Source organism: Acanthochromis polyacanthus, chromosome 16, assembly GCF_021347895.1.
Source record: "Acanthochromis polyacanthus isolate Apoly-LR-REF ecotype Palm Island chromosome 16, KAUST_Apoly_ChrSc, whole genome shotgun sequence".
Lineage (NCBI taxonomy): Eukaryota > Metazoa > Chordata > Actinopteri > Pomacentridae > Acanthochromis > Acanthochromis polyacanthus.
In genome coordinates, this window is record NC_067128.1 from 12,367,711 (window position 1) to 12,394,667 (window position 26,957).

The 26,957-nt window shown below is 39.7% G+C and overlaps 1 protein-coding gene and 1 long non-coding RNA gene across 3 annotated transcripts; one reads left to right on the top strand and one right to left on the bottom strand.

Annotated features, from left to right (window-relative positions):
• Positions 1-244: 244 nt before the first annotated feature.
• Positions 245-26,864, bottom strand: LOC110953103 (palmitoyltransferase ZDHHC14-like). Of its 2 annotated transcripts, XM_051960594.1 has the most exons (10): positions 25,984-26,864; positions 23,199-23,237; positions 21,156-21,316; positions 18,680-18,823; positions 17,364-17,501; positions 12,395-12,443; positions 11,477-11,579; positions 11,230-11,339; positions 5,576-5,681; positions 245-4,231 (listed from the first exon to the last, which is right to left on the bottom strand). In XM_051960594.1, the coding sequence occupies exons 1-10, from the start codon at positions 26,277-26,279 to the stop codon at positions 3,788-3,790; spliced, it is 1,590 nt and encodes a 529-aa protein (XP_051816554.1). In that variant the 5' UTR covers positions 26,280-26,864; the 3' UTR covers positions 245-3,787. The 2 variants fall into 2 exon arrangements, with proteins under 2 accessions (XP_051816554.1, XP_022052638.2); XM_022196946.2 differs by lacking the exon at positions 23,199-23,237 and having other exon boundaries at positions 25,984-26,850.
• LOC127537673 (uncharacterized) lies at positions 20,035-21,429 on the top strand. The gene is made up of 2 exons (XR_007947464.1): positions 20,035-20,355; positions 21,172-21,429. It is a non-coding gene; the product is annotated as an uncharacterized LOC127537673 (long non-coding RNA).
• Positions 26,865-26,957: the final 93 nt, after the last annotated feature.

A 26,957-nucleotide genomic window follows, 5' to 3' on the forward strand; every position in this document is an offset into this window, starting at 1 on the left:
GTTATTCTAAGAAACGGCGAAAAATAATCATCACAAGCAGAACTGTAATCAGGATAATAGAAATATTGACGTATTGATTTCTAATACCCCCCAGAAAAAGTTGTCTTTGATCGGTTCATGCCTCAGTTCTTTAAAATTTCAAAGCAGGTTAAAAAACTTTTTCGAAACTGCCAACAAAATTCTGCTGAATGAATCCAATATCTTTTTTTCCCGGTATAAAAGTCGAGTTAAGTTTGACACAGCCTCCTGAGGAATTTTTTTATTGCAAACAATGTTGGCATGAAATCAACAAACTCTTAACAAACTGAAATAAACATTTGAATCACAGGATCTGGAATATGCATGTGACCTTCAGAATAAAAGGACAGACCTGGTTTTGGGAATGTTCACACAAATTCACCTGTAAACAGCCATTTAACTGGTTTCCATCCAGTTGCTTTATGTCTAAGTAGTAAAGATGTGCACACATAAACTATTATGATATTGTGAAAACTTTTCTAAATTATGCTGTGTGAAATAAAGACAGATTTAGTTCATCTCGCTGGTTCCTTCTTCAACCAGAAACGTCTATAAAAGAGGACGTGACATATAACAAAAAAAAGCAAGTCAGAATATTTAAAGAGGTGAACTCCAGCTGAACGTCTGGCAGTGTTGATGCTTTGCTCGACGCAAACTGATCCAATCAGGTTTTTGGAAAACTCACTCCCGCTTCGTGTTTTTGTCCACAGAATCCAACTAACACCTGAAGACTGATGCCGTTTCCATCAGCTGGCACAGAAAACAATCAAATGTCCCGGATCAACCACTTGATTTGTAATAGCAAAAAAAACCCCAAAAAAGTCAGTGGCTTTGGTCCCAATCCGACTGTAGCAGGAGGCAGATGTCTGTTTGGCACTGAAGTAGCTTATTCTGGATTAAATGTTCACTGTTTCAGCAGGAATTTGACTTCATTAGGACCACAGAGGAACACGAACAAAAGTGGAGACAAAACATAAAGGTGTAAAAAAAAAAAAAATCAGACTAACTGGGGGTGAACGAGGCTGAAAAGGTAAAATGATTCACCCCAAATGAATATATGTCAGAATATTTATAATACTGTGTTATTTTTTGTTTAAAACCTTCTGGAGTCCATAAACATTATGTAGCCACGAGCTAAGAAAAGGAAAGAAATGTTTAAAGCCGTAAACTGTTCGTACTTTTAGCGATTCGCAGGCACAAAACTGTGAGGGAAGAAACCACTTCACATGTAAACAGACATTTTTCTACTGTGTATTTGAGCGTATAAACCACAGACTGTATGTATAGATGGACAACATAAAGGGGAAGCCAAAATGTGAGAAACTAGTGGCCATTTTGTTTTGGTACGCATCCAGTAGAGCTCCATGATACATCACTTCAGCGTTGACAGCGATATGCTGGATACAAAAGCAAAATTTGACAAACATACAAGAGAAGTCTGTCTGATAGAACATTTACTCTGATTTAAGAGGGTTTTTTTTTTTACTTCATCTACATGAAACAGAGTTTGTTGACATGCTGGCTCCACATGTGCACAGCAACAGGAGAGAAACACTGAAAAGGAGGATTTGGTTGCAAGAATGGATGCAACACAGAAAAGACGATGTTAACCAGAACTATGTACTCTGTCTTGCAATTGCTGCCTAATATGTTCGATCATCTAAACCTGCAACACAAAGCTCTGTATGATGGATGTAAAGCCAGACCGCAATATTTTTTAAAGCACAAAACTAATCTGAATGCCTTTGCCCGTGTTCCACCAAATGAGAACAGTTCAAAACAGCAGAAATCAATGGTGAGGTAACTTTTCATCTTGCAAGACATGATACCAATTAAAGTTTACCAAAAAAGGAGTTAAAACGTGATCCGGTCGCTTGACATGAAGTAGGATCGCCACACACCCGTCTTTCTCAAGTTTCCATCCCAGAGTTGTTTAAAAGAATTCAAGGCACAAGTTGAAACAGAGCTGTCACAAGTGGATATAAAGCAGCTACAACAGGCGTCTGGTCCAGCTGGACATAAGAGTGACACATAAGTCTCTTTTTTCCCTGGATGATCATACATGTGACAAAACCACAACAGTAATGAGTGAAGCATTGGATGATTGAGAGACATTAAGCCTGTATAAAGACAATGTTGCAGCACTGAACAAGTGGACCAGACTGCATCTTGCAGTTGGTAAGTTTCTATATTTACTAAAAGCAAAACATTGCAGTGGTAGTTTTTTCCAATAATCTGCAGCTATAGTATGAAATCCTGTCTCCGGCCTCACCACCCAACCCGGTCTCACGAGGATTTGTGAAACTGTCACGTAAATTTTTGTTTCGGTTTTGTGCGCACCAACACAATTTCGTTATGTTTTTCGTGCCGCTCACAACGAAATGTTTTTCGTGTTGCTCACAACGAAACCCGCTGTGGTAATCGCATCTGAAAGTGGTTTATACCGGCAGATTCATGACAATCTAAGCTGTCCATCGGCGTATACTGTTTGTGTAATCGCGTTTGCAGCCGTCGGACATTCTTAGAATCGCGTTTGCACCCTTTGGACATTCTTTAAATTCCTATGCAAATTGGTAAGTGTACCACCGGGTTATGGTTAGGGTTAGGGATGATGTAATGCAAAATATAGCGTTGGATTCGCAACGGTTTCACATTAAAAATATAATATACCCATTCGTTTGAAATACGTTCTGAGTGGCACGAAAAGTCCGCCGTTTAAAATACATTGGTGTGCATTTCGTTGTGAGCGGCACGAAAAACATGACGAAATCGTGTTGGTGCGCACGAAACCGAAACAAAAATTTACGTGACAGTTTCACGAATCCTCGTGAGATCGGGCTGCACCACCAACACCAAGCTACGACCACAACCAGTCGATGGGGAAAACTAGACGATATGTAGCTAGCCAGACAGCTAGAAGTTACTAACATGTTGTCCAGAAGACGATCAGGTGTTGAATCTTCATCCCACCCTCCACTCATCGGCTGACGGTAGCATCGCCCGTTTCTGTCAAACTGTGGCTTCACTTTTGTGCTATATGGTAGCCATTTATATATCCAGTCTGTGGCAATAATTTGCAAAATTTTTTGTATTTTTTCCTGTGTTTTTTAGTAGACTACGGATATGGGATTTTTTTTGAGGCTCCCGTGTAATTTTTTTGTATCACGGTTTTACAGTTGTTAAAAAAAAAATCATAATTTTTTTGTTTGTTTAAAAGCTGACAAAAATGAACCGAGCTGAACTCCATGGGGTTTAAAAAACAAAATCCAAAACTTTGTCATGAAGAAAGAAATCATTCTGTTTTTAAACACAATTCTTGGCTTGTCAAAGTAATTTGGAGATTTTCTTCATTTACATTTCAGAGAGACGTACTGTTACTGCTTAACATGTGTGATTTGTAGTTAAAAAGAATTAGCCAATTGACACATTAACTTTCCATTTAAACAAAACTCAGATGTTACTCAGATTTTCTAAAAATGGATAAAAGAAAAAAGCCTATTTGATGTTTTTGTCTGTTCACTGGAAGCTTCAGAGTACGTACACTGATGCTGTTTCCATTTGTTCTGTTTTTGTAATCAGCACAACAGTTTGTGCTACTGAGTCATTTATTTTTCTACAGTATAATGACTTTGCTTTTTAAAATCCCAGTTCTTTTTTTCTTCTAAATTGAGGGTGTATATAAAATCAGATGATGGAAAACTATTCAAATCAAAGGTCACATTGAAGTCAGATGAGTCAAACTGAAATCGAATGAAAGAAACGGTTTTGTTCAGACGGAGCTGAGCTTCACCAGCCCTCTGACCGAGTCCTCATGCAGAGCGTCCTGACTGGCGGGGTCGTACAGGGCGGCGGGGGAAGGGACAGGTGGGTGAGGTTGGGGGTGGAGGTGCAGGTGGGCGGGGCAGGCCAGGGCGCCCTGCGGCGTGGTGCAGGGCGTCTCCTCCGGGCTGACAAAGTGGTGGTGGTGATGGTGGTGATGGTGGTGGAGGTGGTGGTGGCAGTGGGAGTCGACGGCGGCGTCCCTCAGGGTCAGGACGTCTCCACCACAAGACGGCAGGGATGGCTGGGTGGGGGCCAGGTAGGCGCAGGGGCCCCCCAGTGTGGCGGTCTTCCCCGGCAGAGGGGCCAGAACCACGGGGTCACTGTGCAGCAGGGGGGTGGCTGCAGCCTGGAGGACAAACTTGGTGCTCTGGATACACTGATCCTGATCACACTGAGGAATCGGAAAACATTCAGAACGTTGAAGCTTCAGTTATGCAGCTAATTTACAACAACAGACACATTCAGACCGGATCATGTTTTCTATCAATACAACGATGAAATATTGTTCATTTACGTATTTAGCAACTTGTAAACTGCCCAAACGTCTGATCTGTCACTTCATTATCCACCTAAAGAGGTTAACCCTCAAAGTGTTACTGAGGAACAAATCCAGAATAACCTAATAATACAACCTGTACAGGAAAAGGACAATAGCAACAACACCAAGAGTCCTGTATGGACATATTATGAGCTTAAGTGGAGTATCAGGGTTATAAGTTATAGATGACTGAAACTCAAATCACAAGAAAATGTAATTTCAGAACATTTAAAGATGGAAACACCTAAAATTGATCAATGCTTCTCAAAAAAAAAGATAACCAAACCCATGTATATCTCATTCAAGCTGAGTTTCAGTTGTTACTTTACACTGAAGACCACACAGAATGTTTAAAAGGCAAACATTAGCTTCTTCAGGCTAATGTCATCTTGAATACCCTCACCAACCAGCTAATATTAGCTTGTTCAGGCTAATGTATCAGATAACTTTGTCTTGTTTGGGCTAATGCAGCAAGTAGTGGTTTCCTGTTTAAGGTAATGGTGCATGTAATGTTATTTTGTTTATGCTAATGTCGTGGCTAACATTCCTGTTTAATGCATGTGCTTATATTGTCTTCATAGACTAACACATCAACTAATATTATCTAATTCAAGTTAATGTTATCTTGTTCAGCCTAAAATTGTAGTTTATGCTATCTTCTGTCTGTCAACATACAACTCTGTGAGCAGCAGGTCATTTTAATGAATTTATGTTTCTAACACATTGATTTGACAGATTTATTTGCTTTTTGGTATCAAATTTGGTGTCAAAAACGATGGACTTTCAGTAGTTTTGGAAGCAACTAGCACCTTACTGGTACCAAGAATGCAGCAGAAAATGAGAGAGAACGGAACACATGAGGTGTCAGACACTGCCTCAATTTCATTAGGTACTGATTCATTCAGAAATATCCTTTAAACTGAAAAACAATCACTCTCTGCATAAGATGTTTCGTATTAACTCTAAATCAGCTGCTGAGCAACACAATCTAGTTTTAAACGTAACTATAAATATTTTTTTTCAATCCAACACCACTGGTTGTATTTGTTATATCAAATAGACCTTTTTGTTGCTGTCCTGATGCTGCATCAACACAGACTTTAGACAGATGTGATGTGACTGCAGCTCCCCTCCATGCTCTGATGATTCACATGATGTCTGATGTGTCGGTATCGATCAGCAGTGTCCTCCACCTACCATGTGACTGCGGAGCTGAGTGGAGGCGTAGCTGCTGCTGGTCCCGTTAGACTGGGAGACGGTGTGCGGTGTGTCACACTGAATCAGACCTCTCCTGTCAATCAAACTGGAACACAGAACAGAGAGATGGAGATGAGTCACTTCACTTCAGATTCTAGCCTCACCGGCAAAAAAGAAACAGATACACAATATAAAAGCAGAGACACACAGTACAGGGACCCAAACATCCATTTACTGACATAACTTTGTACTGGGCATTAAAGGACAGAAGCTAAAGTTAGCATAGCTTAGCATGGATGCAAGCTATTAGCATGGTTTCGTACAGTGTTCTGATGAAGGTGCATTCCAAATCGCATACTTTTTTCTTTTTACTTAAAGTACATACTACAATTTCCCTCAAAAAATAAGGACTGTTCTACACAGTTAGCATACAACTGACACATACTACTTTGTCAAAATAATATCTGTTAAACTTTAGCTATTGCAGTCTGCTGTGTGAAATGAACTGCCACCTGTGTGGGAACTTTGGACGGCTCAGGCTCTTTGATACTCACGAGATCTAATTTCACAAAAGATTCTGGCTCAGAACATGCAGCAAAGCATGCTGGTTTACATACTTCAAAAACTACACAGATGTCCTGGTGTTTTTGGCATACTGCATTTGACATTCCGCGCATTGGGATACACCTAATATTTTTCTGGAATATAGTATTGAAGCATTGGTAATATAAGATACTGTCATCATACATGCATTTCAAGAGCACATCTCAGCCCTACTGTTAATTTTTCCAGAGGTCAGTCATGGTATTGCAAGTAAAAGAGACAAACTCATCATGTAGTGACATTAAACAACTAAAAAGATGCACAAAATGCTGACAAAGAGTGACAAACAGACTAAAAACATGTCTCTATCAGCCTCATGAGGGGCCTCATCATTCATCCACTGCTAACTGGATGCCCAAATCAGCTCATGTTACCATTCAAGACACTGAGGTGGAACTTGTCTCCAGCTACAGATATCAATGATTAAAGCTGGATAAAAAATGAACTGGGCCACTCCTATAGAGGCCCTATGTAAGAAGGGGTAAGAGTGTCTTCTCAAGGCTGAGACCACCTGCAGACCTCTTGTGTGCACCCTCTACTGAACTGTAGTGGCCAGTACCACGTTTTTTCATACTGGGACACAGTGCTCCCATAGCAGACAAAAACAGGATTAATAAACAAATCAGGGAGGCCAGTTCCATCATCAGGACTGAAATAGATGTTATTCAGAAAGTTACAGAGGTGAGGTTGCTCTCAACATAGAAGTGAGTTGTGAGAAATCGTTCACAGCTTTTTCACACCTTGGAGGTCATTCAGCAGAGCACCATCGGTAACAGACTAAATAATACATGTATACATCTTAACATTTATAAATGTACAAGTCATCTTTTGCACACTGTATTTTGTTTTTCACATGAATGACTTTTTCTTACATTTTGCACACTGCATATTTTATCTACTGAATATTTTAACACTACATGTCACAAATATTTTTATTACCTCGCTCTTCAGTACGTTAGAATAGTTTTTGTGCTGGAAATGTTTTATTCATGTTCAGTGTTAGATGTGGGAAACTGCAGCTGTAACAAAGTCATTTCCTACAAAGGATCAATAAAGTATCTTAATTATTTTCTGCTTGTGTGGGTGAATTAATGGCAGGGTGTGCTCCAAAGTTAAAACCGTTACAACAAGCATTTCTGTTAGAAGAATTACACTTATATTAGAATGATTATACTTATGTTGATTTGAGGTTATCATTGAGTGACTATGAAGAAATGAGGACTACCATCAGCATTCTACGTTGTGACCTGCATGTTCTCGGAAGTAACAACGTAAAGAACAAAGCTGACTTGTTCCTATAGTGAGCTGACTCGCTCTTATGATAAGATCATGCAAGTAACACATGTTCTGTCTTTGTACTGCTCTGATATCTTATGACTGACGTATGATGACTCCTCTGTATCGTATGATTGTGTGAGAAGGAAATAAAAAGACAAGGAGAGAGGCAGGCTCTCCAGAGTTTGTGAGGCTGTAGCGATGCATACTGCAGAGCTGTGGTCTCTATCTCTCTCCTTGTGCGCAAGTAAAAGACCGCAGCTCGTGAGTGCTGTCCTTTCTTCCTGTGCTGTTTGTGTATTCTTCAGGTTTGAACCTAACAATTTCCATTTCTGTTCAAACTGAACTCTGAATAAAAGTCAATCAGTTGAGATAAATGACGTTCACTTTGCCAGCAGGAACCCCCAACGTCTGCGATTCCTTCGCTGCTCGACCTAAAAAGCCTTTTCCTGGGTGTGGGTGCGTGCAGATGGATGTCACCACCTGTTTGGGTGTCAGCAGGTGCAGCCGACATGTTAATAAGCTGCCACCAGCCAGTCATGAACTAACAAGCAGACTGTGTAATGAATCTCCATATGTTCAGCCCTGGAAAACAAACCTCTCCTCTTCGACTGACACCAAGCTTTTACTTTCAAAACCCAGCTCTCATATCGAGCCGCTGGCAGCTTCTTCTCTGACCAACATCATTTTTGAAAATCACTCAAGAGGTTTGTTCTATCTGTGTCACCCCCAGAAGGCCACAACTGACTCATCAATCAATCAATAATCAAACAATCTGTTCTAACAGTCAGGCAATCAGAAGTGAATGGGGTGAACACAACGCTGTCAGCATTTGGCTGAAACCAGGATCATAATTAGAATAGTAAATATTAACTAAATATTATTACATGTTTTAGTAGAAACAATAAAATAATTAATGTTCTCTTTTCATGTAAGGATCACAGAACCACAGTTAATGGCTTAAAGTGAATTAAACTGAAAGACTGTTGTACTATTAAGTGTATAACCAAAAATTACTTAGCTTATAAATCTCCTGAAAAGCATTGGACAATGAATACTGATATAAACAAGAACAAAGTGACCCTGTTAAAGAAGGAAAAAGTATGCTTCAAAATGCCTAAAACACACTCTTAATTTTATAAAAGAATAAGCTCTTGGAGCTAAAGTCAAAAATGAGAGAGTCTGAAATTGCATCAGTACAAGAAGAATTAAATGTGCAAATTTAATGGAATTTAACCGTAAAACAGTTCAGAATAGACAATAAAAACCGAAACACAACACATAAGAATACATACATACTATATAGCTAGAAGTATGAGGACACCCCAGTCTACTTATGTGCAGATTTGGTCTGTTTCTCCTGGTTTATTTGAAGCAGATTAGTTAAAATGCAGGGAAATATTAACAACAGCGTCTTTCCTGCTTTGTGTCAACAGAGACAGATCTATAAAGAACTTAGTCTGGCTACCACACGGTCCCAACCTCGACTGGATCCAACAGCTGAGGGATGAACTGGAACCCTGACTGTGAGCCGGACCTTGTCAGCCAGAATCACCGATGCTTTTTTGGATGGAAACTGGAAGACGGGAGGCTGTTATAATCAACGCCCACGGTGATGTAGTCACCATGAGAGAATATTCGGCTGTCAGCATACGGCTGGCATGCACGATATGCAACTAAAAAAAAAACATGTAGTCCAAATCCATTGCTTCGCTCAGCTTTTAGAACCAAACCTCGTTTAATTAAAGCTTAACTTTGCTCCCATTTCATTTTAGACCCATTAATGAAACAGAACTAATCAGCTGCTTTGACAAAGCAATAAATAAACTTGCCTCGAGTCCTGATTTCAACCATAAAACCCAATCCAACACCTGCAGAACGAATAAGATCACTGGTTGTGATCCAATCACCCAGTGTCAGTGTTAGACTTCACGGATGCTCTTCAATCCGTGGAAAAGACTGACACCAAAAGATTGGAGGCTGTTTAAGCAGCACATTAACACATCATGGTGGTACAGCAGCATGTTGATATAATCCTACATGGAGAGAATATTAAGCTGTCCACAAATTTTTGGCATGCAAACGCATACTGGGACAAAAATTGCAAAAGAAAATCCAACCAAAAACCACACCTTCGCTCAGTTTTCAGAACCAAACCTCATTTAATTAAAGCTCAACTTGGCTCCAATTTAATTTGAGGCCCGCTGGGTGAAACAGTATCAATCAGCTGCTTTGACAAAGCAATAAAGACCATCAGTAAACTGTCTCAGAATCACCACCCAGGTCTGCAGACGGATGAGGTCCTCCCTCAGCCTCTCTAATGATGATGTATGACACAGAAGTCGTGTGCATGGAAACATAAGAGCAGATGAAAGCAAAGAGCAGGAGGCTTATATGATGAACTGTAGAAAGTGCTGCGATCCATACCCCAACTCTGATTGCTTTTTTGATCAATTTTTCAGGGTAAATGGTAGAGAAGCACAGCTGAGAGATAAGAAACTCTGAAGGCGAGGATAAGGGAAAAGCAGAGCGTAATTACTTCAAGGAAGGTCTCAGCTGAAAACTGTCCTCATTAAACACAGGAACATACCGTCTGCTGAGAATGCGGGTGGCAGAGAGGAAGAATGAAGGTGATGATGGAAAGAGTGAGAGAAAGTAAACACAGAGGAAGACAGGAGTGAAATAAGAATGTTTTAGACAGTTTTATAGCCTGAGGCACATTTGAAGTATGACATTTTATATATTTTGATACTCAGACGCCAGTCGAAGGAAGCACAAAGCAGATGTGATAAAAAGAGCAGCAATGAAGCCAAAGCTTTCAGGCACACACTAAGAAATGAAAGATAAACGTGTTTGTTCTGGATTGTTTGCGGTTTCAAATATAATCTGTGGTTCAGCCAGATTATTTCTCAGCAAAATGCCATTATTGAGTTAATTGAATTAGTGTCTACTTAATATTTTAAATACTTCAGTCTTCAGCACCGTGCTGTCAAAAAGGACAAGATAAACAGCATGCTGGCTGTCCGCAAACTAATTAAATATTAGGTAATGCATTAATATTTTAAGCAGAAAAGCTGTGAGTTATGTGACGTAACTTGGATTCAGTCGACTGAGTTTCAGCCCTGCAGCTGTAAGAACAAATGAATCTGAATTAACTGTAAACACAATTAAAACATGTTGGTCTTTAGACTCCTGAAACATATTTTCCGTGTCTTCTTAGATTTTAAGGTGACGTTGATGTAAATTTTAAGAGAGAATAAGAGATCGTAAATGCCCTAAATTCATATCTGACTTGTCCTGATTTTAGTCCTGACTTCGGTGCTGAGATTCATCTTGAGTTTAGTCCTGAGTTTAGTGTTTATTTTAGTCCTGACTTCAGTCTTGAGTTCAGTCCTGTTTTCAGTGTTGACTTTACTACTTTTGTCCTGCATTTAGTACTGAATTTTCATTTCTTTGTTTCATTGCTGATTTTATTCCCGAGTCTGTGCTGATTTTAGTGCTTCTTAAATCTGAATTTAGTCTTGTTTTATCCTGACCAGCAGACTTCAGTCCTGTTTAGTGTCGAGTTTAGAGCTGACTTTAGTCCTGCATTTAGTTTTGAATTTAGTCGAGTTTAATCCTGACTTCACTGCCGACGTAAGCTGTGTTTAGTCCTGATGTCAGTGCTGACTTTTTTTCCTGTTTAGTCGTAAACTTAGTCCTAATTTCACAGCAGACTTTAGTCTGGTTTAGTCCTGACTTTAGACCCATATAGTGGTGCAAAGGATGTTACTGACCTGGGCGGCAGAGGTCCACACAGGGCCGCACAGCAGTTGGTCAGGATGTTTCCATAGCTGTAGGGGTTGTAGTTATCCTTCCCTCGCTTGGTGGACCAGGACCCTTTAATCTGAACCACATCAGACCAAGACAACATCAGGACAGATACAACAAGAGGAGCGTTTGTCCACTGCATTAGAACCAACAATATTTTTCTCTTTTTTTTGTCCTTCGACTACAGTTTCAGGCCCAAATAAATATACTTACGTCCTCATTGGTGGTCTGGTTGGAGCTGATCAGGTAGGTGTGGAAGCCTGACAGGCCGACAATGGACCAGACAGAGAAGAAACACACCACCACCTCCAGGACGGTGCAAAACAGAGTCAAGGACAAACTCGGCTCTTGGATTCTGAGGATATTGTGGACCACTGGCTCTACAGTCCACTAGAGTGTTTTCATTTAATGTGAATTACTAGGATTTATATCTGGAGCCTGGATCCATGGACACAGAGATGGATGCGCCCTGACTGTCACTAACAATTTGCTTGTCGCTATAGCAGAAACAAATAGAAAACAGCAGAATTTGCATGGAGCTGAATGTAAATACGTCCATAAGAGTGTGTGACAAGGGCAGTGAGTTTGACCTTGGTGGTGCATTATGGGACATATTGATCTATGGCTGGTGACAGCGTGAGTCATTGATTTATCAGAAACACACTACAGAGTGGGTGTATGAGGGGAATTAGTGTCTCTGTTTGATTTTCTGTGCATGTTGCGGACTGCATTTAAAGGCAATTTAACATATTGCATTTGCTTTATTTTGTGCGATCATCAGTCAAAGAACAGCAAATTTTGAATTTATAACAATAAAAAACTGGAACTCAAGCAAAGACTCACATCTGAGGAGTTGGAATCAGAGAAGTTATGACAGCTTTGCTTAAAAAGAACTACTTAACCTGCTATCAATAGCATTCCATGTGAGCTCTAGAGGATTGTCTGGTTTCTGGATGACTGACGAAATAATGAAAATCACTTGTACAATGGGGTCCAACAACAAAGTTTGTGCCCAGAGGGGCTCTTTTCAGGTTAATCTAACCATAGTTGTGGTGAAACCGTGGTGAAATACTGTGGGGTGATTGAGTCATTCCAGCTTTTTAACCGTGAATTCTCCACAGTAAAGGATATCTGGCGGGGCTGTCTTTGAGCGCGCTCAGGAAACCTGTCCGGTTTGATCCTGAAAGACATCCAGACAGGAAACAGAGTTAGATTATTCAGTTTACCTTTTTATTCATTAGGACAATATATATAAAAGTAGGATTAAATTTTACAGCAGCAGCAAAGGCTAAGGCTGTATAAACCAGCTCTGGCCTGTAAGATATTTACCCCTACTAGGATGAAAAATTAAATCCAATCTGTGCTGGAAGTGGGACCAAATAAACTGTGTAAATCATATACTGCACATGGACTACCATTAAAGCTTTGAGTTTATATTTGACCATCACCATCTTGGTCTTTTGAAACCAGATGTGATGAGTGAGGAGTGACTCTGACTCAGAACTTGACATCATCACACACAGCCATCTCTAAACAGGACCAAAATTTACAAAGTTAACATCGTGTTTAATTAAAAGAGACTTGAAACTAGCAAATGAGATCATAAACTTATCAGGAATACATTTACTGAGATAACAAATCAAGTAAGAAGTGGGGGTATTTTCTCATAGACTTCTAAGCAATCAGAATTTATTTTGCATCCAGAGGAGTTGCCCCTCTGCTTGCTGTTAGAAAGTAGTTTTAAGGCATTTCCACACTGGCCTCACCTTTCAGACCCACAGATAGCATCCATTTTTATTATCAGGCTATGGTCTAGCTCAGTGGTTTCCATCCTGGGGTCTGCGCCCCCCTAGGGGAGGCGCCAGAGATCAGAGGGTGGTGCGCAAAGCTTTGTCTGCTCAGAGGCTGTGACGCTATAAAAATTTGATTTTCACATTCTGGATAAAATCAGAATAACAGACTTACTGTGTCATCAAAAGTCTACCTATAAAACATTTTAAAACAAATTTATTTACTCTTCCCTCAAAAATCCTTTGCTACTTCGATGGCCATGCCTCCTTGACCTTTCAACCTCTGTCCACACTTTCTTCAGGTTGGCTTGCAAGCTCATCCAGATTCATTATTTTTGTGCGCAGTTCGAAAGTTACTGACGGAAACGATGTCTGGTAAACGCAAAACTGCTGGAAGATTCCATTAGTGCCTAAAAAAAAAACCCAAAACAACTCTGGTTGTACCTTGAGAGTTACCTTAAATTTGGTTTTATTGAAGGACAAGACATGATTCAACCCGAATGCGTCATTTGTGGTGACATGTTAGCAAGTGACAGCATGAAACCAAGCAAATTATGGCGACATCAGGAAACAAAACACAGGTCGGTAAAGATGGAAAGATCTTCACAGATTTGGACTTCTGGCATCAATAAATCATCAGATATACGAACAGTTTAATCAAAAATAGCCGTCTTTCAAGCAGCCGAAATTATTTTGGTGACTATGGGGAGCCAGATGTGTGATGAGTGCACAGGGACCGTCTGCAAATTGTAAAACTGTTGCAACAACAAAGGGAGACACAAATATTCAATAACTTAACTCTTATATATACACTGTAGGGTCACAAAAATCACTGCAGACAGCAACTGGCTCATCCTTGGGCTGGGGTGTAGCTTATAGGGGGGTCCAAGAGAAATAGGTTGATAACCACTGGTCTAGATGTTATCCGAGCATAGTGGCCCTTTTAGGATATTTCAAACCTATTCTGTTAGGTTCAGTTATACACTATTAGACTTAGGTCACTTAGGTCAGCTGTGTTTAAGCTGAGCTGTGAGGCCAACGTCAACATGTTAGCACAAGAAAACAGACATGTTTATAATTCTCTCTCTCAGACAGTGGCCTTTATGCTTAGCTGGACTCAGCCTTTGATCTTAATGCTAATGAAAGCATATTAACAAGGTAGAATTTAGTTTGTAATGTTAAGCATGGTTAGCACGTTCATATGCTAAAATCCATCCATCCATAATCAATGCACCGCTTAATTCTCACTAGGGTCGCAGGGGGGGGGCTGGAGCCTGACCGGGTCAACCTGGACAGGTCATCAGTCTATTGCAGGGCCATATGCTAAAATGTTTAGCAATAATTTAGAATACAATTTTAAATTGCTACGCTAATATTAAGTGCCCGACTGTTAATATGCCAAGTTTTACACATGTCCCAATTTGTCATATAATGATTAACATATTTGCTGACTAGCATTTTGCATGATGACATGAGCATCATTTCTCATTTGAGCATGTTGAACGACAGCTGTTTACTGTGTATCGGTATGGAATGATATAGCATGTTAGTATAAACAATAATTAGGCAGCGCTGAGAGTTTAGAACTGTTTAGCATGCTAGCTTAATATGTGACAGCATAACTTTTCATCATTTCACTTTCAGCTCATTAGCATGATGACATGCAACATTTACTAGTTAAATGTGAACGCTAACGTTTCAACGATAGAATTAAAAAATTAGCAATAATCTCGGTGTACAGCAACTTCATTGCAAACATTTCACAACATCTGTTTCTATTTATTCTCTCAGCTTTGAAGATGCTGAGATATAAACTGAAAACAAATACAAGAACATAGCATCTGAAAGGGGAGTAAAGCTAAAATGGTTCAATCAAGAAAAATCACAGCGAAAGCTTGTGGTGGTGAATGAATTGGTTCCTATTATAACTCCACATCTGACTGAGGCATGTCATCCTAAAGACATGCCAAGATAAACCAGAAAAAAATTCTGACAACAAGAGTAAACATCACCAGCAACAAGAGTAAACAAACAGTAATGAGCTGAAGTCTTCAGCGCAGACAGTCACTGCTCTCTAAATTTACATCCTGTAGATCAAAGTCATGACACCGCCAGATCTTTTTATAGCTCCGCTGCTAAAAACAGCAAACAAACAGTGTAGTGTTCAGAGGAAGGCACGGGTTTATCTCAGACAGTCTGCTGGTTAAGAGTTTTAGTTTAAAGCAGCTCAAGGCTCCAGTTTTCTGACAGTTTGGACCTGCAGGGCAGGAAAACAACATCAGCAGCCTGAGCAGAGAATTAGGTCAATGAGCATGACAGGAAAGAATCGGCAGGCGGCTTTAGATCCTGAAACATAAAATCAATGATCAGTGTTAAACTTCCTTACAGGCAGCCACTCGCTCAAGCTAATTTCAACGAAATGCAACCTGAGGAGAGTCAACATGTGATCGTGTTGCTCTTTAAGGCCAAGTTAAAAAGCAAAAGTTCAACCAAAAACAACCAGAACTCCATCACAAATCAGCATCAACAGAGCCTTAAAATTGTGAAATTTAAACACCCACGATGCAGAGACAAATTTAAACAAAATCATTGTTTCAATAAAGTCCGGTTCATATATCTGCAAGACCAAAACAAGCACGAGTCAAAACAGTCACGAGACCGAGACAAGTCAGACTGAGAGCGTATACTGAGTATAATCCACAACTCTCATGGCTCAGGCAAATCATGTAGCATGAGGAGAAAGAGTCAAAATATAAACCAGACTGAGTCAATGTGAAGTGCCCCTATGTTCAAGACAAGTTTGAGTCAAAGCACCAAGACAAGTAAAAACATATCAGAGGGAGAGACGTATGAATCACAAGTCAAAGACAAGTCAAACATGCCCAAGGAAAACTGCCCATGACATAGACAAGTCAATGAAGCCTATTTGCCCATGAAATCAATAAGCACGAGTCAAAACACCCCTGAAAATGTGACAAGTTAAATCCTGCAAGTCCAGGATAAGACAGATGAGAGAAAGTGCAAAACATTCACAAGTGAGTCAAATCAGACAAAGAAAGGTTTGATGAGTCCATGATACAACGAGTCACAACTCCCAAGAAACCAAGACATGTCAGGGTCCCCATGCCAACCAGGCTGAGTCAAGTTCTAGTTAAATACAAGTGAGATGAGACAAGTCAAACCATCCACAAAGTCGAGACATGTCCAAGCAAAGTCATTCATCAGATAGAAAACAGTCCATATGCCCACAAGACCAAAACAAGTCAAAGCACCCAGAAGTCCAAGAAAACACAGACTGAGAGAATGCAAAACATTTACAAGTGAGTCAGATCAGAGACCGAACAGTTTGACCAACAGAAATCCATGATAAGACTGAGTCAAGTCATCTATAAAGTTGAGATAAGGAGGCAAACAACACTTCATGTTGAGACAAGTCTGAGACCCAACAATCAAAAGGCCTGAGACAAGTTAAAACACCCACAAGGTCAAACGAAAACACTAATGAGATTGAGAAAAGCCCAAGACTGAGGCCACCTGTATGTGAAGTAGTCAAACCGGATCATACGTGATATAATCTCAGTGTGATCGGTTGATTTCTCTCACTAATCAGGTTTTTGTTCTAAGTCTGATTCAGCAGTGTTCATATGACCTGCACCTTTCTGTCTCGCTCTGGTCTGATTGATCGATGACAGGAAGCAGGAACAGACTGCAGCCTCAGCCTCCCTCTGACAGCCTGTCAATCAATTGACAGTGGGCGGGGCTGTGGACGATCAATGGCCGAGCTTTGTTTCATCCATTACACAGATTAGGAAGCTGGCACAAAGCTACAACACACAGACTTCAAAGCAGAGACCCAAACAGGCCTGATGCAGAATAAGTTTGCCCACCAGGTTATTCAGCCTCAGTTTACCAAATGTCCCAAACCTGAGCATCTTCAGTGTGATTGATTGTTTTTTGAAGCAAACCAAAACCAACGTCTGTATTGTACAAATGTAGGTCAAAGAATTATCAGCAGCTTAGAAGAAATTTTAAGTTAAAAATGTTGCTGTTGTATTTTAATCTGTGTCTTTATTTTGTTCTGCAGCGTTTTCTACTTCTATTCTTTCTTTCTTTTGTATGTGAATAGTCTTTTCCAGCAGAATAAGAGCTGAAGGCGAGTACGAGTGTTTCACAGGAAAGACCCGAGTGCATCGGAATTTCAAAATGACTTAGAGAGGTAAAAAATGAGTGTGGCAGGGAAGTCGGAGAGAGGAATCAATAAGTGAATCACAGCAGAAACGGTGTGTGGAGGCGGCAGCAGCGTTACTCACTGAGGATGACATGTGTGATGACAAAGGCGAAGATGAAGATGGTGAGGAAGGAGAGGGAGAGAATGAACAGGTAGAAGAAACGATAGTTCCTCCGTCCGACGCAGTTCCCCACCCAGGGACAGTGATGGTCGAAACGCTCTAAGGGAGGGAAAAAAGAATCAGAGCTTCAGTGTATTGAAACAAAATTCAAATTACTTTAAATGAAACAGTAAAAGCTTTTGTTAATGTTTTACTGCTATTGTGTCCATCTAAATGTGTAATTATCACTGGTGACAATTGTGAATTTGTAAAACTGCAATGGAAAAATGCCCCTCTCAAAACAAGAAAAAAAATTATTTCAAGGAACTTTTACCTTGAAATAAGTGAAAAAATGGCTTGGTAAGAGCTCTTCAGATCAGATATTTAGAATCTTGAGATGGTAAAATGAGCTGGGAAAACTTATTTTAAGCTATATTTTACCAAGATTATCAAGCTTAGGCGTCTTAACCCTCCTGTTGTCTTCATTTACAGCACCAAAAAATACTGTCTGAAAAAAATACAGAAATTCAACAAAAAATTCCCCAAATATATAAAAAAAATTGCAAAATCTTCAGAAAGAAAATCCCTTAAAAGTTTCCCTTAGAAGTTATTAAAAAAACAATTTTTTCAAGAAATTAAAATAAAAAAAATGTAAATGATTTCAAAAAATAAATAAAAATCTTCAAAAAAATCCTAAAAATATTTAAAGTGATTACATATATATATATATATATATATATATATATATATGAGTGAAAAGTCTAATATTTTCTTCAAGAACATTCAGACAAACAATCAACCAAAATCCAGCGAATTTCGCCGGATTTTGGTTGATTTTTTTTCCAAATGTTCTTAAAGAAACATTTTTTAACATATCTTTTTTCCAATCAAAAAATGTTCGAAAATGTGAAAGTTTTCACTGTGAAAATATTTTTTTTCCCACATTTTCAAACTTCAGAACGGGTCAATTTGACCCACAGGACGACACGAGGGTTAAAACAAGATAATTTCAAAACTGTTTAACTTAACAAGATATTGAAGATGCGTTGTCTTAAAACAAGTCCCTCCATCTTGCTAGAATGTCACTTGTTAAGCGAATTTATCTTAAGTCAAGTGAGATGAGACATTTTGACTAAAAATAAAACAAATAGACTTGATAAGATTTTGAGTTTTTGCAGTGTGTGCAATAAAGTGAGTGGGTTTGTTTCTGCTTGACTAATGCTGGCAACATTAGCTTTGTGCTAAGGGAGTTCCTGCAACGCCAATACATCTCAACGTTCACGGAGACACACACTGACCCACACAGTTGTCACACAGGCTGCAGTGTGACGCTCGAGGCGGCCTGAAGATTTTGCAGGTGAAGCAGTACTTCAGTTTCACCGTCTGTCCGTTGATGAGGACCTCTCTGGTACGAGGTGGAGGTCTGGAGCAGCCCGCCGAGTCTGAAAACAGACAACAGATTGTTAATGTACTAACGATTGCTGGACTTGCTAATACATGCTAATGTTAGCAAAAAACAAAGCTTGTCCTCTTAAAAAACAAAAATAGTTGATTGTATGCCTGAACACAGGAAAAAAAAACAACTGACAGGCAATAAAGTTAGTATTTTTGTCCATTTAAGAAAAAACAAGAATGCAACCTGACTTCCTTTAATATGATTTATAATTACTTACCGTAGTTATAATTTACACTCTGATTAGCATTAGTGGGCGAGCCTTTTGCTAAAATTGAACCCTATTAATTCTTGCATTCTTGCTTATCCAGTGGTCAGTGGAAAACAGAAATTAACTTCAGATATAAAAATCAAGTCATCTGCAATTGTGGAAAAAAGTGTTCGGATACCCCATACATTTCCATGTATACTGCATTAAGAATCACTCTTAGTGCATGCTTCAAGTGCAATGACTTTTAGTACAATCACAGTCATAGTACTAAACAAATCCTAAAAAGGCCCTTAAAAACTTAAAATTGATTGGTTCCATAAAAACAAGACATTTTGAGTATTTTGTCATTTTGGCAGAATTTAGTTTTATTAGTTTTTCTTGTAAACAAAAAACAAAAAAAATCATTTGCATTCGTTTGTGTCTGTCTAATGCAGCCACACCTCTTGAAAAACAAAAGAAGATTTTTCCACAAAATTCCACTGTTTGTTTGAATTGTATAAAATTTTAGGGGTGTTCGACATCTTTTTTCCACCCCTGCAGTTTACCCCACCCCTAACTGGTTGAGGCAGACTACTGCCCTCCCTGAGCCTGGTTGTGAATTGGTGCAATATAAATAAACCTGTGTTAAACTGAACTGTGTTATTCTGCTAAAATTTTCACATTATGTATAGTCATTACATTTATCATTTTATGGTATTACAGAATTTACTCAAATGTAAATGTGGCTTTGGGATTACTTTTTCTTTCTTGTTTGTCAGACAGGAAGTGAGGATGTTATTTCAAGCTGTGCATCAGAATAAATTCCTGACCACCATCGGACAAAACAAACAAAACACAGTAAAAAAAAAAAACGCCTGCCATTTCTATTTCCATCTTTCCTCCACATGTCACACACACTGAGCTCAGCGGGTTTAACGTCCACAACGATGCCCAAATTTGGTCATTCTCTGAGCCTGGGTTCTGTTGTCGCTCCACGGATTCCAGGGCGAAAATAAATTAATTAATCAGAAGAGCAGAAAATATAATAACAGGGTTCCGAAAATATATCTGAGAGCTTCAATCAGTCAGTTTCTGTGGAAACGACTGATTCGCCAAGACAGATAGAGGAAGCCTGAAAGTGAAGAGATGACATGTGACTGAGCACACACACTTATAAAAAGACACACACACCGACTGGAGGAGGCGGTGAACGGCTTTCTGTGATGACTCAGTATAATTAGCGAGCATTAGTCTGCAGCTGATTTACAGTTTCTTAACTCTGATTAGAGGAAAACCTGCACAGACAAAATGGAAACGGAGAGTGGGCAGATGTGAGTAAAGCTTACAGTAATGACAACCATATAATATTACAAGTCATGATGGTTAAAAAATACTAAAAAGTTAAGTATTAACATGTTAAAGAAAAAAAGCAATAAATTTACCTTAAAAATATAACACTACAAATAGATAGTTTAGTTTTTTGGCTATGTTTTCAGCTACAAACGGTGAACGTGTCAAAACTTACTGGCTTAAATAAATCTTGCTGTTACATGTGGGCGGTCTAAAGCACCCCTGTGCACTAATCATGGTGTCTAATCAGCATCTTGATATGGCACACCTGTGAGGTGGGATGGATTATCTCAGCAAAGGAGAAGTGCTCACTATCACAGATTTAGACAGATTTGTAAACAATATTTGAGAGAAATGGTGATATTGTGTATGTGGAAAAAGCTTTAGATCTTTGAGTTCATCTCATAAAAAATAGGAGCAAAAACGAAAGTTGTGTTTATATTTTTGTTGAGTGTGTGTGTGTATATATATATATATACACATACACTTCAAAAACATCTGTTACACCGTTGCATACAATATTTAGATTTTTTTCATTATTTGTCACTAATTTGACTTTTCTGACTGACACACTACCACTGTTAGATAATCAACAACCTTTTAAATATTTTGTATTTGTTGTTTTAATTCAGTATTTTTGCATGCTCTTTCGGCATCAAAGTCCTTGTCTACTTATCAGATGCTTTTCCTTGAAACGTGTCTTCCAGACTAACAAAACTACACAAAAAATCCCACAGAAGAAGTGATTTCTCATCTCTAATGTGTGCCTCTCCATGATTACCAATCTGCCTCTCCAGGTCGGCGGCCTCGTCTGGTGTGGCTCGGGGTAGAACGCCGGGGTCGCTGAAACTTGCCCTGAACAGCATCCCCATTACAAACACAAAGAGGATGCCACCCACTGCTGGAATGGCCGGGGTCAAGTTGGATGCTAGGAAGGGACAGCTGAAGACACAGAGAGAGAGGACAGTAAAAACAAACTGAAGGTCTCAGCCAATCACAGGAGTCTGCATGTGTTTGTTCAGGAAAATAAATATACAGCAGGAGGCCAAAAACAACAGGGTTTCACATCAGGGACTCTTCCTTCATGTTTACTTGTTGCTCCAGTGTCCAAATTTAAAGAGTCTTTGCTATCAGGCTGCTTGACTTTGATAAACAGTGTCTGACGAGATTTTAAAAAGCCTTTTAGTAAAGTACTTTGTCATGTTACCTATTAATAAAATTATTCTAGCTTCAGTTTCAGAGAATTGTTAAGCAGGTAAAGTTAGGTGTCATCTGCATATTCATGCCTCTTGACAGTTTTTTTAAATAACATAATTTACCTCACGGAACTAAGTAAATTATAAACATCAGAGGACCTGGCATTGAGCCTTGGGCAACTCCGAGTAATATTTGATTAGACTGGAGACAAAGTAGCTTCTGTTCTAAAGATGATTTTATTTAACTGGTGAAGATTTGCCTGTTTGCAGCGCAGATGTCCGTGTTTAGATACAGCTGTATAGTAAACGTTGACATCCATGTTTACGATAGAACGCGGACATCCGCACTGCATCATGCATACATAATACATGCATGATGCAGCGCCGACGTTCGTCCGTGTTCCGCGCTCCGGTCGGAAGGGAATTTCTGTTGCATTGCGCGCTCACTTCCGCTTTTGATGACGTATCGTGCTCAGACGACTCGTCGACGCGTCTTTAGGTGCAGCCCTAATATTTTGTCATTTTAGTTTTCTTAAAGTAAAGTGAAAATATCGTCTCGTCTCGTTCTCGTGAACCCAATATCGTGTATCGTCTCGTCTCGTGAGCTGAGTGTATCGTCACACCCCTACTACTGACCATTCCTTATTTGTACTGAAACAACCATTTATCTGGCGCTGCCCAGTTTGTTTGGACTGGAGATAAATACCTGTCAAAAATAAATGATCAATAGGCCCAATGTGCAATAAAACCAGAACGAATTAAGTAAAAAAATACTCAAAAATATGCAACATTTCATAATAATCACAGTTTTGTAACGTAGGTTTTTCAAACAAACTATTCAATAAGATTTGTCTCAGCTTGCAGTGAAAAATCTAATTGAAAATTAAATGAAAATCAAATAAATTGAAAAAAAAATTCTAGACTGTTTGCTGATTGTCATCTTTTGAAATGGAGTTATTGGTTTTAAAGAGCTTTGTGAGTGTAATAAGTAGAATGTTTCTTTTTAAAATCCATAACGGAGAAATAAACATTGCCGCTTGGTTTCCACCTGACCACTTTGTCATACACATTTCTATCACCTTAGAAATGTGGAAAACTGAATCGCAGGTTTACCTACCCTCCCCTGTTTCAATCTCCTGCTGTTACCGTAGTGACATGAGCTGCAGAAAACGGTTACCGTGGAAACGGGAAACACTGGGGTGCTGTGTTTAGGAAGTTGCAGTGAAAAATGTGGGAGGAAAAAAAAAAACTAAATAAACCCTCCAGACGTCCCTTTGGGCTCTGAGAACTTGTTTGGACACTATTTTTGACATATAAAGACAACTACACTATAAAAATATATCACGAAAGATTCTGAACAACAACTTTTAGTGCCATTAAATTAATGTCTCATTTAAAATTTTTTATAGCGATTTCTAAAACCAAACACAAGGGAAACTGCCCCTTTTAGACTGTTGAAAGTGAAATGAGGCATGAATAAATCATAGCAAACTCATTCTGCAATTTGAAGAAATAACTCATTTGACTAATCTGTCCACAGCATCGTCTCGGGTTCAGAAGTGGTGTATAGAGACCAGCGGTGATTTTCAGGACAAGCAGAAACAACCTGAAGCTGATCACAGACTCACCTGGTTTCTGTGTCGCTGCGTTTGTTGGCAGTAAATCCACTGAAACGAATCAAATCAGCGAGCAGGAAAATCCAGCAGAAAACAACAGTTTACATTCATGTCAGAGCTGCAGCCGCAACACAGAGACGGTTTAGTTAGATTTAGATGTTTCTGTGACTCAGGAGGTTGAATGACGTCAGGTACATCCAGTGACCCCGTGCACAAAGCAGTGACTCTTCATTTGATTTAAGGACGTCTCCAGAAATCAGAACATAAAACCTTATAAAGAAACGCAGGTGGAATTCAGAGATTTATAACACGATCGAATCGACGTGTAACGATGATTTGTTTTCACAGAAGGACATTTGGGGCATTCTTACCGACGCAAGCTCAGAGGCTCCAAGAGTCACAACGTACACAACAAAATGTCTCTAATAAAGACACAAAATGAACCCCAAGACACGCAAAGCAACAACAAAGAGACACATGAGAACCACTGACAGTCAGAAAATGACCACAAAGATACAAAAAGCGACCACACACCACACAAAATGATCACGACACACGAAATAACCACAGACATACAAAATGACCACAAAGACATACAAAAGAACTACAAAGACTTACAAAATGACCATAAAGACACACAAAATAACCACAAAAGACACATATAATAACCACAAAAGACAAAAAAAATACTCAGATACACAAAAAACACACAAAGAAACACAAAAGAATCACAAAGACACACAAACTGACCTCAAAAACACACAAAATGACCAGAAAGACACAAAATAACTGCAAAGACACACAAAACAATGACAAAGGCACACAAAGTAACTACGACAGACAAAATAACCACAGTGACACACAAAACAACCACAAAGACACCAAAAATACCCACAGAGACACAAAAGAATCACAAATAAACACAAAATAACCACAAAGATACACAAAACCACCACGAAGTCTCACAAAATGACCTTAAAGTCACATAAAATGAACATAGACACAACAAAGACACACAAAACATTCACAAAGACACACAAAACAACCAAAAAGACACACAAAGTAAGAACAAAGACACACAAAGTAACCACAAAGACACACAAAATAACCACAAAGACACACAAAGCGACTACTTTGAGACAAAACCACAGCAAGCTCATCAGATCAGGAGGATAACGGAGCTCAGTTGTAGGAGATGAAAGTCCTTCGAAGCTTCACAGATGGATTCAGGAGAGAAACTCACAGTCATTGCTAAAATAAAAGCTTCAGGAACAGAACGCTCGTGAATCCTGACGCAGCAGTGTGTAAAAATAAATCTACTACAGTCAGTTAATGTCTTCCTCTAAAGCTGAAATCAAATCCCAGTTTTATTTGGATTAAATTACTGGAAACAGCTCACAAAGAAAAACTAAAACTCTGGAAACAGTCCAATGAAATTCTAAAATTTGGCTCCAATAACGTCAGTCTGAACTCAATCTGAGCGTATTTTACTCTCAGCCCTCGAGCTGATTCATGTATTAATCAATCCACAGAAAAATGACTGCCAACTATTTGAATAATTATTTATTTTTTTAATCATTTAAAGAAAAGCGAATATTTAGAAATACAGTCAGACTGAATAAAGAATACATAATGCATAAATCAAGACTTTAAAGGACGCAAAGAGACACAAAAAGACACTAAGCAAACGCAAAGACACACAAAATAACCAGAGAGACACACAACAACCGTGAAGGGACACAAAACACCGACTGAAAGACACAAACAAACCACAAAGAGTCCCTAAACAAACAGACAGCAAACAGCCATTAAGACACACAAAACAGCAACAGATGGACACAAGGAAAACAAAATGACACACAAAGCAACTAGAGACAGACAAAACAACCACAAAGAGAAACATAACAAACACAAAGACACAGAAAACAATCATGAAAACACACAACACAACCACAGACAGACAGAAAATGAGTAAAAAGACACACAAAGCAACCAGAGAGATGGAAAACAACAAGACAAAGACACACAAAATGAATACAAGGACACAAGACACACCAGATGACAACAAAGACACACAAAATGACCACAAAGAGACACAAAATAACCACAGACACGCAAAACAACCCCGAAGACACACAAAATAACCACAAAGAAACACAAAACAACCATGAAGACACAAAATAATCAAAAACACATCAAATAAAAAACAAAAACACACAAAATAACCACAACGACAAACAAAACATTCACAAAGACGCACAAAACATTCACAAACAAGCACAAAATAACCACAGACACACACCATAAACACAAAGACACACAAAATAACCACAAAGACACACAAAATGACCACAAAGAAACACAAAACATTCACAAAGACACAGAAAACATGAACAAAGACACACAAATATACACAAAGACACACACATAACCACAAAGACAGACAACATGATCATAAAGACACACAAAATGTGAACAAAGACACACAAAATAACCAAAAAGAGACACAAAACGACCATAAAGACACACAAAACAACCACAGGCACACAAAATGACCATGAAGGCACAAAAAATGAATACAGACACAACAAAGACAAAAAATAACCACAAAGAGACACAGAACAACCACAAAAACATCAAACAGGACATTTTTCCTATTTAATTGCAGCTTCAGTGGGAGTATTTCAGTTTATTTGTCTGACCAGCTGGGATTACATGTTATTGCTGTTTGTTTGTTTGTTTTGATAAAAGATCCATGTAAATGTCAGACTACAAATTAAAGTGTGTTTGGACTCACTCGAAGGTGAAGAAGAGGCCGCTGGTGAGCAGGATAAGCACCAGGGTCAGGTAGAAGACCCCGGTCTGCCTCGCCATCATGATCCTCCCGTTGCAATAGAAGCGGTTCCTCCCCGGGAACACCTGCCACTTCCTGCGGGGGGTCCGGCTCCTGTGGCCCGGGCAGGAGGACGGCTCGCTGCCCTCTGCGGGGGCCGGTGACCCGCAGCTGCTGGTTCGGGTGCAGATCTGGTTGTACTGACCCGGCTGCTGCTGTTGCTGCTGCTGGTCCAGAGCCGCATGGTGCATCTGAGACATGTGTCCTCTCAGGTGAGCGCGCAGGTGAACGACGACACGGTGATTAGGAATAAAAACGGATCCGGAGCTGTACGCGCTGCCGGTGCTGCGTTCAGGCGCTCCGGAGCTTCAGCCCGCCTCCAGCCTCAGTCTTCGGGAGCCACAACCAGAACAGATGCGACATTTTTATTCTTCTTTTTAATTTTTTAGCGCTTTTATTTCGTAAACAAACACGAACTCGTGGTCAGACGCAGGAGCGCTGGCTGGCTCCACGTCCAGACCCCCTCCACGACCACCCCCGCCTGGCGCCCCGATCACATACTAATCCGGCGTCTCTCTCCCGGGATGCCGGATCAGGTTCTGCGGGTGAGCCGGGTCCGGATCTGCAGACAGGAGCGGCTCCGGGGCTTCAGATGGTGTGTGTCGGTGAGGAAGAGGAGGAGGACGTGAAGAGCATCCTCATCCTCCGCAGAGCCGCTGGAGCTCCGACCGCACAGATCCTCTCTGAGGGAGGCGCCACTCTGTAGGAGGAACACGAGCCTACCTGTAGCCTTACAGTCAAAGCTGTGGGCTAAAAGAGCTGAAGATAGTTAAAACAGTGAATATTTACTTTCCCCCTAGTTTTACCTCTCAGGTCATGTCCATGTCGTCTCATCTATGGTGATTCCATCGTTTTAAGACCCTTAGTTTTAATTAATT